Source organism: Pelophylax lessonae (genome assembly GCF_965119305.1).
Source record: "Pelophylax lessonae genome assembly, chromosome: 4".
Lineage (NCBI taxonomy): Eukaryota > Metazoa > Chordata > Amphibia > Anura > Ranidae > Pelophylax > Pelophylax lessonae.
The window spans coordinates 607,448,968-607,461,658 of NC_138771.1; the positions used below are offsets into that span (position 1 = coordinate 607,448,968).

A 12,691-nucleotide genomic window follows, 5' to 3' on the forward strand; every position below is an offset into this window, starting at 1 on the left:
ATAAGGGTCATGTAATAATAGATCAGTTATAGATACAGGACAGTTATAAGGGTCATGTAATAATATATCAGGTATAGATGCAGTACAGTTATAAGGGTCATGTAATAATAGATCAGTTATAGATACAGGACAGTTATAAGGGTCATGTAATAATATATCAGGTATAGATGCAGTACAGTTATAAGGGTCATGTAATAATAGATCAGGTATAGATACAGTACAGTTATAAGGGTCATGTAATAATAGATCAGGTATAGATGCAGTACAGTTATAAGGGTCATGTAATAATAGATCAGTTATAGATACAGGACAGTTATAAGGGTCATGTAATAATATATCAGGTATAGATGCAGTACAGTTATAAGGGTCATGTAATAATAGATCAGTTATAGATACAGGCAGAGCTTTTTTGCAGCTGGAATTTGGTGGAACTCAGTTCCATTACCTCTGGCTCAGACCCTTTGCTCCTGGCTCACCACAGTCACTGGTAAACACAGAAGTCTAGCTTCCGTGTTTACCAGTGATAGCTTGTCTCCCAGCGGCTCCCACAGATCCTGAGTGGCTCCCACTGAGTGCAGGATGGGGGCAAAGGAGATGCAGGTGCTCAGGGAGCATTGCAGATGCCAAGCCCCCCACTGAATGATCTCCCTGCAAGTAAGGAGTAGCCATGTAAAGTGTGCGGAGGGGTACTAGAGCCGACTGGATGCTTTAGTCTAATACAGTAACAAAAGTAAAACATGTGGAAGATGGTGGTGCTTTTAAGGAGGAGGGCAGAAGATGGGGCAGTGGCGGGGGGGAGGGGGGGCATGCAGTGGTCAGAGCTGAAGAGGGGTAAAAGTGAGATGTGGATGGGTGATGCAGAGGTAAGCAGCTGTGGAAGAAGGCCAAACTCTGCACACTGTGTGTAGAGCACCTCTAAAGTCTGCACTCTGTATGCAAGACACCATCGAACTCCGCACGTAGTGCACCCCTGAACACTCTTCACGGAAGGCCTCCCCCCCACCTGAACTCTGCACTCTGTAATCCTGGTATTTACTCTGTACTTGTGGTATTTAATCCTCCTTTTATACCCCCCCTGTAAGTGAAATTCAACCACACCCACTATTTAATACGGTTTGGAGGGTGTGTGTTTGTGTGTGGGGTGGGGGGGGGGGGGAGTTGGGGGGTCGTGGTTGAGTTCCTGTGCTTATTTTCTGAGAACAAAGCCCTGAATACAGGACAGTTATGAAGGTCATGTAATAATAGATAAGTTATAGATACAGGACAGTTATAAGGGTCATGTAATAATAGATCAGTTATAGATACAGAACAGTTAGGCCCCTTTCACACTAGCGGACCATTCAGATCTGCCTGTCAGTTTTTCAGGCGGATCTGAACGGATGCCCCATGCATCTCTATGGGGCATCGGATGGGATGTCAGCGGAGACATGTCCGCTGACATTCGATCTGGTCCATTAAATCTGGACGGAAACCCTATTTTCCATCCGTCCAGCGGATTGGATCGGATGAGAACGGACAGGCGGTCCGTTCTCATCCGATTCTCCCATAGAGAACAGCGGGGACCTGACAGCTCCGTCTCCGCACACAGCGTGGAGACAGAGCTGCCATCCGCCTACTCAGGAAGATCGATCCCCCGCTGAGAAAAACTGAGTCCGCCGACGGACTCCCTTGTGTGAAAGGGGCCTTATAAGGGTCATGTAATAATAGATCAGTTATAGATACAGGACAGTTATAAGGGTCATGTAATAATAGATCAGTTATAGATACAGGACAGTTATAAGGGTCATGTAATAATAGATCAGTTATAGATACAGGACAGTTATAAGGGTCATGTAATAATAGATCAGTTATAGTTACAGGACAGTTATAAGGGTCATGTAATAATAGATCAGTTATAGTTACAGGACAGTTATAAGGGTCATGTAATAATAGATCAGTTATAGTTACAGGACGGTTTATAAGGGTCATGTAATAATAGATAAGTGACCAGTACAGAACAGTTAAAGGGTGGGGGGGTGGGGGTGTCAGGGTCATGGAATCAATTTTTTGATATTTATGTTGACATTGCTAGATTCTGTACAGTATAGGATGAGAGGTCATGTAGAAACTGATGAGTGACAAATATAGCAAATATAGGACAGTTTTAGGGCAATGGATCATGTAATAATAATCAGTGATGGATATAGGAATATAATGTATATAAATAATATGTAATATACAGAACAGGTGTGGGATAAGGTGTGGGGTGGGGTCATGTGATAATCAATGTATGACAAATACAAGACAGTTATAGGATAACTGTTCATAGAACAATATTATATCTGACAAATACAGGACAGTTACGGGATGAGGGGCCATGTAATAATATATTGCTGACAAATACAGGACACTTTAGGATAATGGTTTATGTAATAATAGATTTCTGACAAATACAGGACAGGTATAGGATAATTCTTCATGCTATACTAGATCTGTGACAAATACAGGACAGGTATAGGATAATTCTTCATGCTATACTAGATCTGTGACAAATACAGGACAGGTATAGGATGACAGGGCATGTAAATATAGATCAGTGATAGATGTAGAACAATTATAAGATGTGGGTTCATGTAATAATAAACCAGTGACAGGCATATTGGAATATCAGAGTAGGAAGCTCCCACAATACAGCAGAGATGAGTACATGATGACATTTCTAGGGAAAGCATTGACTGCTGAATGAAAGTCTTCAGGTTTAGCGGTGGGAGGGTTGCCTCCTCCTCCTCCCTCCTATCCCTGCAGGGAGATGGGGGTGGTGCTCTCATCTACGTGTGCAGTGAAAGGTTCCTGTGCCCATTTCTTGATGCTAAAAATACAAGCGGCAGGAGAAAGCATCCTAAGAAAGAGAGCTGCTCTCCTGTCAGAGAATGGGGAGGAGGGGGAGGGGTGCACCATTTCCCTTTCTATCAGGATGCTGCCCTTGAGCAGAGAGAGACTCAGCTGTCACTCACACAGGCACTGCTGGATGTGCACAGAAAATCATATCTCACCTTCTCCATTACACACTGAGGCCTAAACTCTGGAGTTACTACAAATTAGAGCTGGAGGCCACATGTTTAACTCCCAACTGTACCATTCCTTGTAGGGACATTACCCTATTTTGGAACCAGATTCCTCTGACACCTATTTTCCCACAATTGTCATTTTTATCCGCATATATCTGTATAGATATACTATTTTATATATAAATGATTGCACTGCTAATTTACAAATTAACAATACAAATACTAAAGAAAAGATACAAGTGATTTGTACTTTCTGCAGTATCTTTTTTCAGTTCATAAAAGGCTTTTTCTGGTTGGTTGAGGTCCAATCAGAGAACGCCTTGTAGCAGGAAAGGAGGTAACACCCCTCCAGGTGAAAACAATATGCTCCTTGATGATTGAGGGCAGGTCCAATCCGTGATCTGACCAGTATACCCAAAAAAGAGAAGAGTGACCGCACTTCAAGATCCAAGGAGATCTTTATTTCCAATAAATCATCCAACATAAAACAATGAAATTACAATACCTTCATGAAACACATGGAAGGAACCGTGCTCCCTTACGTGAGGGTCATTAGGTTATTGTAATCTCATTGTTTTATGTTGAATGATTTTAAGGAAATAAAGATCTTCTTGCATCTTAAAGTGCCATCCCTCTTCTCTTTTTTAGAGAACGCCATGTGTTCACTGGGAAAAAATATAAGGAGCTCTGTGAATGGCAGCAGTCCCCTGATAATGGATAAGGAAGACTGCTGCTATAACTTTGGTAAAGGTGACTAGTACAGTGATTTGTAACCTCCACAGGGATTGCTTAGGTATGAGATATGCATACTTACGTGTGCAATAAAATTCATACCAAATCTTCAGCTTAAGGCCTCTTTCACACGGGCGTTCCGTATCTCCGTATATCACCCCATCCGTTTGTGGGTGATATACGGACATAATGCATGTCAATGGGATTGCGGATGTCAGCGGATGATTTGCGTCCTTTCAGTTCTGTTCTGTTTTTTGGAACGGAACAGAACCTTATTTTTCTTCCGTTAAAAAAAACGGAAAGGACGCAAAATCAGATGTCAGCGGTGTCACCCGCTGACATCTGCAATCCCATAGACATACATTATGTCCGTATATCATCCGCAAATGGATGGGATGATATGCGGACATACAGACCGGATGACACAAGTGTCATCGGTGTCCGTAAAAAAAAAAAAAAAGTGCCGAGCGGATCTAAATACGGTCCGCCCTGTGTGAAAGAGGCCTTAAAGAAGAACTATCACGCTTTTTTTTTTTTTTTACATAATTTTTGGCACTTTTCCACTGCAAGTACCGGCTCTACTCGGCCCTGCTTGGCCCGGTTTGCTTTTCCACTGCGGTACCGCATGGTATAGTGTCGGAACGGTTCGGTACGGTACGGTATAGGTTTGCTTTTCCACTAAAGTAGTACTAAAGTTAAGTGGGTGGGATAACAACGGGGTGGGTGTGATTCTCTGACCAATCAGTGGCTAGTAGTGACTGCATGCAAAGGATTGTGGGATATGGTACCAGTTTGGTACCTGTTGGAACCACAATCGAGTAGGTACTGTTTTTTCAGAGCCGTACCGTACCGTACCGTTCGGTTCCATGCAGTGGAAAAGCAAACCTATACCGTACAGTACCGAACCTTTCCGACCCTATACCATGCGGTACCGCAGTGGAAAAGCACAAAAGCGTGCCGAACCGGTACGGTTCCATGCAGTGGAAAAGCGCCATTAGTTCATGCAGTACTTTGTTCTAGATTCCTAATTACCCTAAAACACTAGCTGAAATGTAGAACAGGGCGTCTGCCCCTGACCCAGCACACAGTTGCCTGACACCACTAGGAGTAAAAAAGCAGGAGAAGCTGACACCCATCACTTCCCTCCACATTCCTTGTGCTGGTTCTTGCTTCAGGTGAGTCCTGGGAGCTGAACACCGGCACTGCAAAGCAAAACAGCATGCTCCTTGCCAGGGGTTTGGGAAGACCTTTGAATGGAGTGTTGGTATAGGGAGGACCTATGAATGCAGAGTCGGGTGTAGGTAGGGCCTATGAATGAAGAGTTTGGAGTGGGGGGGGCTTATAAATAGAGAGTTGGGTGAAGGTAGAGCATATGAATGGGAAGTTCGTTGTAAAGAAGGCTTATGAATGGAGAAGTGGATGTAGGGAGACATGGCATTGAGGCCAAGCACTGCAAAGCAAACTGAGAATTGGGTGTAGGGAAGGCCTGAGTGGAGGATTGAGTGTTGGCCTACGAATGGAGAGTTGGGTGTAGAGAGGGTCTCTGAACGGAGAGTTTGGTGTGGTAATAGTCTGTAAATGGATAATTGGGTGAAGGGAGTTCCTTTTTATTGAGAATTAGGTGTTGAAAGGGCATATTGGAAGGACCTATAAATTATTAATTGGATGTAGGGAGAGTTATATAGAGAGTTGATTGTAGGGAGGGCTTATGAGTAAGATTTAAGTGTTGGAAGGGCCTATGGATGGAGACATTGGGTGTAAGGAGGGCCTATGAATGGATAATTGGGAGTAGTAAGTGCCTATGAATAGGTAGTTGAATGAATGGAGAGTTGGGTGTAGAGAAAGCCTATGAATGAAGAGCTGAGTGTAAGGGGGGTCTTTAAATGAAGAGTTGCATATAAAGAGGACCATATGGACTTCCTAACTTGCCTCCCTGATGGATGTTATTACTGGATGCTTCTGTTACATAGAATTGTAGCACAGATTGCTTTCTCCCCCACTTCCATAAAACTTCTTCTTAATAAATTGTTCAAGTTATTATGCCACTCCTTAAAATCTGGTTTGCACTCCAGTTCTTTAAAATCCTAAAGTCCTATTTTTCCCTATGGACAGGCAAGATCCAACACATATCAGTAATGAGCTTCAACTGCTTACAGAAAAGGCAGGCCTAGCAATGTCTAAATTTTGATTATGCCTCTGGGCATTTGTGACTGCTGCTTTTATATGGTGGTTCACTCAGATTGCATGTTACCCTGCTAATAAAGCTGCACTTCTAAATTCTTACTCAGCCCTTATTATTATTTTTTTGGGCCAAAATGTAGATCCTGAGTTACATCTAAGATGAGGATGACCTTGTAGAGTTTGGAGGTGGTCAGGGATAGAGTGGTTATTGCAATCCAACCCTATTTACCACCTTGTGGGTCAATCCAAGACTTTCTAATTTTCAATTAATATCAGACCCCTAGCTCAAAGCAAACTTAGGTGACAAGACTATTGGTCAAGTGGTATGCAAATGCTTTTTAGATATCTACAGCTTTGGCAGGCTATGAACTTCCAGTTCCTGAAGGTCAGATTTTATTGGAATATGATGGCCTTAAAAAACTCCTTAATACTCTCCAATGAAACCACTCTCCACAATCTATACTTGTCCAGTAATGCCTACAAACTTTTTGGATTGTTCCTCACCTACGCTTCTGCTTAATCCTCATCCTGTGACTATTTGTTACTGACCTTTGGCTTGTTTACTGACTATGCTTCTGCTTGATCCCTAACTGCTATATCTACTACTGGACCCCAGCTTTTTCACCTCCTAGTGGGGAAGTCCTGGGGACTGCGACCTGGTACTAGCATGCAGCAAAACCCATCTCCACCATCAGGAGCTCTGGTGAACACTGGTTAGTGCTTAGACTCTTCACCTTAGACTCTTCGCTCGTGTCATCCACCAGAGTGATCTGCTGCTGCACTTATCCAGCTGGTCGGTGGGAGCCTCTCTACTGCTATAGCTCCTGGCCTCTGAGCCGGACCCCTGACCGTGACATTGTGTAATACAATATATTTTCTAATCAGCATTTCACCCTTGTGCAACCTCATGGAGTTGATTATTCTAAATTTGACCACTGTCTGCACTGTTTTGATGTTTAGCTGCACTTGTTATGTTGTTATTGTCATAAAGTCTTTACATTTTTCTTTCTTTGTCAGGAAAGAATTTAAACTGTTAACAATCCATCCAACAACACCTTTAAAGTTGAAATATGTGTTTAAATTGGTATTTACGTATTTGAGGTAAACGGGGGCGGCAAATGAAATGTCATGTTTTTCTCTTTTTTTTTTTTCAAATTTATTGTAACTATTCACACATGTATGTATCATTCCCTAACAGAGTGTAACCTTGACATTTCAGCTCTACTATACTATGTAATCTACAAACCAATTTTACTTTTTATTTAATAAAACACATTAGGTGATCCTCGACGTACACAAGGGGCCTGTTTATAAAAAATGTAATAAAAAGGAAGTTTTCCCCAAAAGCATTAGTGGCCTATCAAGTTTCTGAATTTAAATTTAAGACAAGTACCCTAGCTAAAAACTATGGGCAAACTCTCCACTTATGTGGAGAACATTCTCTCCCCCAGTTTGTAAAAACAGCCCTAGATAATTTGATTAATGCCATGCTAAAATATATACTACATCCTGGATCTATACAGTTACAATTGGTAACTGAAACTGAGTACACATTAATTATACTTACGTGGTATAAAATATCTGTCCAGCCCTCCATAGTAATACATTGAAATACAGTTAGTACTGCAAACAGGATGTTGTCAAATTGTGTGATGCCATTATTGGGTCCCTCCCACTTGTCATAGCACGTGGTTCCATTGGGGCATCTGCGCGATGATGAGTCATTCCCACACAGGCCCTCAACCTTGATTTCATCTGCAGAAAGACATAGTATTCTGTTAATTTGGAAGGCCAAGAATGATAGAGACAATTAAAAAAAAAAAAACAATAAAGCTGTAAGACAATAAGGTCTAAAAAAGGAGTTTTTTTTTATTGCCACACTAAATTGCTGTAACTAAACTAAATGTTTGTAACAAATGTAAGGGAATATGACCCGCTACATGGATTTCTAGGACCCATGATCAGTGGCAACTGCAGCAGCTGTTCACTATGTACCACAGCTGAGATGGAGGCTACAAGGACTGGATAAATAATTAGAACAGGGGATACCTTTATATTTCATATGAAAACTTTCAACCTCTTCCAAAGCAACCCTTTAAAGTGTATGCCCAGCCAAAGTTTTTTTTTCTGCTATCCAAGGCTCCATTAGAGAGATTTTCTCTCAATTAGGCAGCTTACACACGATACTCCTGTTAGAGCATCTACGTTTTCTGGCGTAATTGTAATGCGCGCATCTTCGTGCATTTGCACGCATTTTCACGCTTATGCGCTCGCGTAATTGCGCGTAAATTTATTCTAGCGTTTTTGAATTTCAATTGGCATTTTTGCTTATTTGAGCGCATTCGTGCGTATTTGCACGTATTTGCGCGCATTAGGCGGAAATTACTGACCAAAAATGCTGATTTTTCTATTTTGTTCTTACTGAAGAATACGCAGCGCTCATTTACGCGGCTGTGTGCATAGGCACATTAAGAATGAATGGGCTCTATTTTAGCTCAGAAAAAAAAAGCTGTACTGAGTATTTTTCAGCTGCAGTGTGCAAGAGGCCAAAATCATACAAACCGTACACTGCTCGAATTCTGGCCAATTTCTGCTGGCTCGGCTGAAATTCAAGTAGTCTATGGCACTACCGGCACTGTTCTGTTTGCCAAAAGTCTATTGTTTAATTAAAGTTTGTGACAGTGACAGCTGACGGAAGGAGGGATTTGTCCATTGGTGCTGATAGTGAAGATGGAGGAATCCGTCCACTGTTATAGTGGATGGAGGGATAGCTCCGAAAGGGGTTTTGTCCAAGCGTGCTGTTAGCATGGATGAAGGAATCTGTTCAATTTCTTTCCTTCAGCCTGCAGACCTATACATGTATGGCCAACTTTATTGTCACGGTGACAATGATTTCACCAAACAAGAAGTGAGGGATATTCTGCAGTAGGGACACTAACATCAATGACAAGCTGACATGAGGCTCTTTTCCCCACTCATTTTCTGTCTGGTAAAACCATAGACAATATGACAGTGAGTGGGGGAAAATATCTCAGATGGAGTCCCACATAGCAGCAGAAACTCAACATATATTTTAATCTTACTTTACTCTATCCAATATGTTGTTGCTCATACAAATGGAGATGCATATTTGTAATATAATTGGGTAAACTTTTCCCTTTTTTTCCTTCCACACAAGCTTACTTGGATCCATAACAACAGATAGCACAGGCTGAACATGGAACAGGTTACTATAAGTTGAATGTTGTTAAAAACAATGAATAATTTTCTTTGGGTTACTTAATCCTTAAGGATATCTGTAGTGTTTTTTCAGTAACATTTACTTTACTATTCCACGTCATTTGATGTACAGACAGGGCTGCTCAGAAGGAAGAGGGAGTGAGTTTTGGGAGACAGGTACACAAATGTGCACCAGTCCTTTAAGTGTTTAGCTGCCTTGCTAAACTCTGGCTTCAAAACTTTGAGCTGCTGACCTATGCAGATCTAGATTTCTGACTTCACTTCCTGCATACTTTTTCCAGTCTGTAAATAAGAAGCAACTATCATTTTAAGAAAGAAGTAAACAGTTGGCGCCACTGTATGCCTTTTATAACAAGATCACTTTAAAAAATGTGGATATCAGCTAAATTAAAATGATAAAGCGTCTTGTCTTTAATCAAGTCATGTATGACCCAGAGACTTGCACTAAAAGAGAAAAGCATGGAAACACTGGTAAGCAGGAAACTGCCCCGTGTACAGTGCCTTGCATACGTATTTTACCCATTTGGGCTTTTTAACTGCGACCCTCTGTTCAATTCCAAGGGCCCTCATTGATCAGTGGCTTTAAATGAAAACGTGTTGCCCATAGAAGCCTATTACTTTTACTCCTCCAATTCAGCCCTGAAAATAATACATTGTTTGGTATTTTAGTGAACATAGAAATTTTCTCTTTTATACACTTTTTAAAGAATTCTGCGTGTGCAATATTAAGCAAGGAAGTAACGGCCTTCTCACCTCCATAGGTTTCATAACAGGAACTATGAAATTTGCCAATATAAAAGTCAAGCCCAATGATAGCAAAGATGAGAATAGCAAAGAACAGCAGCAGCCCAATCTGCAGCAGGGGAATCATGGCTTTCATGATAGATTTCAGGACCACTTGTAAACCTACAAGGAACAAAGACAATGACATAAAAATATTAACATTGTTACTCACTCCATTAACCACATCAATAAAATAAAAACCCTCTTTTACCTCCTGTAGGGTTAAAAGAACAGCAAGACCTACAGACAGCAGACCAACTGTTTTGAGGATTCATTACAAGGCAAGATTTCACCAAGAGTTGAAAATGCAGGTATAACTGGGACTCCAGTACTCTGACTGGCCTTACTAGAGTTTAAAGTGTATGTTTAGGCAAAAAAATAAATAAAACTTCATTCAGTGCTTTTATGCAATGTATGCACATTTCACTAGGTTTTGTCTTCCCGCTACAGCACTGGAAAACACCTCCCCCTCTCCTATCCTTCATAACATATCAGGGGAGGTGTTCTGTAGTCCAGCTGGGGAGAAATGGATGGGGCTGAAAACACAGCTTTGTATTTTAGATCTGTAGAGGCAGCGTTGTCAGCTCACTACAAGAATTTAGGAACAAACGAAATTTCTGTTAATATCTGGCAATTAGTAATTCAACAGGTAAAGTTTCCATACTCTGTTTTTTTAAAAGGACGAAACATTGGAAAACGTGCTTGTATCATAGAAATGTACTGAATATATACATTTTATATATATATATATATATATATATATATATATATATATATATACTGAATATATATATATATATACATACATACATATATATATCATTTTTTTTTTTCTGATTTACCCAGACACAACCTGTCTTATAATACAGTGGTCATTTGTATGGTGGAAAAGAGAAGACTATTCAAAAACTGTTGTTTTGCAAATCAGTCAGGTTAAAAAGATCACCATTCTTTTATGTATTCTGATAGCTGTGTGTGGTTAATAAATGTTATTATAGTATCTAGCATAGATGCCAACTGTCCCAGATATGCTGGATAGTTCCGCATTTTGGACGTCTGTCTCGATGAGGGTATGTCATGCACAGTAACTAAAAAATAGATATTAAATGAGGGGACTTTGGCTGTAAATGGGTGGTTCCTGCATATTTATGGGCAAAATCATGCCAGAAAGTGGGTATGATATGCGCATGGCTCCCCCAGAAGGTGGGCGTACCAAGTGTGGGCTGTGGACGGGGACAATAGTGTCAGGGACTAGAACTAATATGTTGGTAAGTATGCATGTAGTATAATTCCTTTATCAAAGCCGCACATCTTTATTTTTAATTTTCTCCACATTTACATGCAGACCAATATATCCAATAAAATTGACAGTAATGGGGATGGGAAAAACTATAACATTGTCAGCAATGTTTGAGCAGGGTTTAGAAACAGTGTTTAAAACTGCCTTTCTTAACCTTTTCAACCTGGAGGAATTCTTGAAATACCTTTCTGGTCTCAGGGAACACCTGCTAAAAATTACTATCTATCTAGATCTCATAATACATTAGTGTGATGGCCAATGGGAAGAATGCTCCTTACACTTGAGATCATTGGGAAGAATTACCCCCTTACGGATAGCTAAATTGATTATTGGTGTCAGTGGGAACTTATCTGCGAGAGGCAGTAATTGTTTATTGCTCAAGGAACCCCTAGCAACCTCTGGAGGAACCCTGGTAAGAAACCATGGTTTAAAACTATGGGAAAAAAATGGGTTATAGTTTGTGCCTACAGCAATTAATATACATACAATTATAGATATGCAACTTTTTTCATGTTAATAATCAATAAAATGTATGTCGGGACGCATTTTTTCAAAAAAATCGTAGTTTTAGTGGGAAAGAATTAGAACCCCTGCCAGCTATGCGGGGTCCTGTTAACCACTTAAGCCCCGGAAGATTTTACCCCCTTTCTGACCAGGAGGTATCTTGCGATTCGGCACTGCGTGACTTTAACGGACAATTGCGCGGTCGTGCGACGCTGTACCTAAATGAATTTGACGTCCTTTTTTTCCCACAAACAGAGCTTTCTTTTGGTGGTATTTTATCATGCGCTATAATCAAAAAAAGAGCGACAATTTTGCAAAAATAACAATATTTTCACATTTTTTTATATGAAATTCCCCAAAAAAATGTAAAAATCAAAATATTTTTAAATTTTTGGCCAATTTGTTTTCTGCTACCTATGTTTGGTAAAAAAAATCACAATAACTGTATTTTGATTGGTTTGCGCAAAAGTTATTGCGTTTACTAACTAAGGGAAAGATTTTTGTCATTTTTGTTGTTTTTTTTTTAATGGCGGCGATCTGCGATTTTTTTTGCGGGACTGCGACATTGCGGCGGACAGATCGGACCCTTGACTGACATTTTTGACACTTTTGGGGGTACCAGTGACATTACTACAGTAATCAGTGCTATACATATGCACTGTTACTGTAAAAATGACACTGGCAGGCAAGGGGTTAACTTTATTAGAGATGCAGTGACTATGTGTGTCCCTAGGGGCGTGCTTCTTACTGTGCAGGGATGTGGCTGTGTGTGTAACAGCACACATAGCAACACACATAGCAGGACCGTTAGATCAGTGCTTTTACACAGGGGAGAATGACAGGCGGCTTTGTTTACATCAGCCGCCTGCCTTTCTCCCTTCACATCAGATGATCGCGAGTGACT

The 12,691-nt window shown here is 40.7% G+C and overlaps 1 protein-coding gene across 9 annotated transcripts in view; it reads right to left on the reverse strand.

The window, feature by feature from the left end:
* Positions 1-12,691, reverse strand: part of CACNA1A (calcium voltage-gated channel subunit alpha1 A) — a 496,856-nt gene that overhangs the window by 265,771 nt on the left and 218,394 nt on the right. For all 9 annotated transcript variants that reach the window (XM_082255807.1, XM_082255800.1, XM_082255805.1 and 6 more), the window contains exons 5-6: positions 9,954-10,106; positions 7,528-7,715 (exon numbers count right to left, since the gene is read on the reverse strand). In XM_082255807.1, the coding sequence (XP_082111933.1) occupies positions 7,528-7,715; positions 9,954-10,106 (341 nt within the window). The remainder of the gene's footprint in view (positions 1-7,527; positions 7,716-9,953; positions 10,107-12,691) is intronic.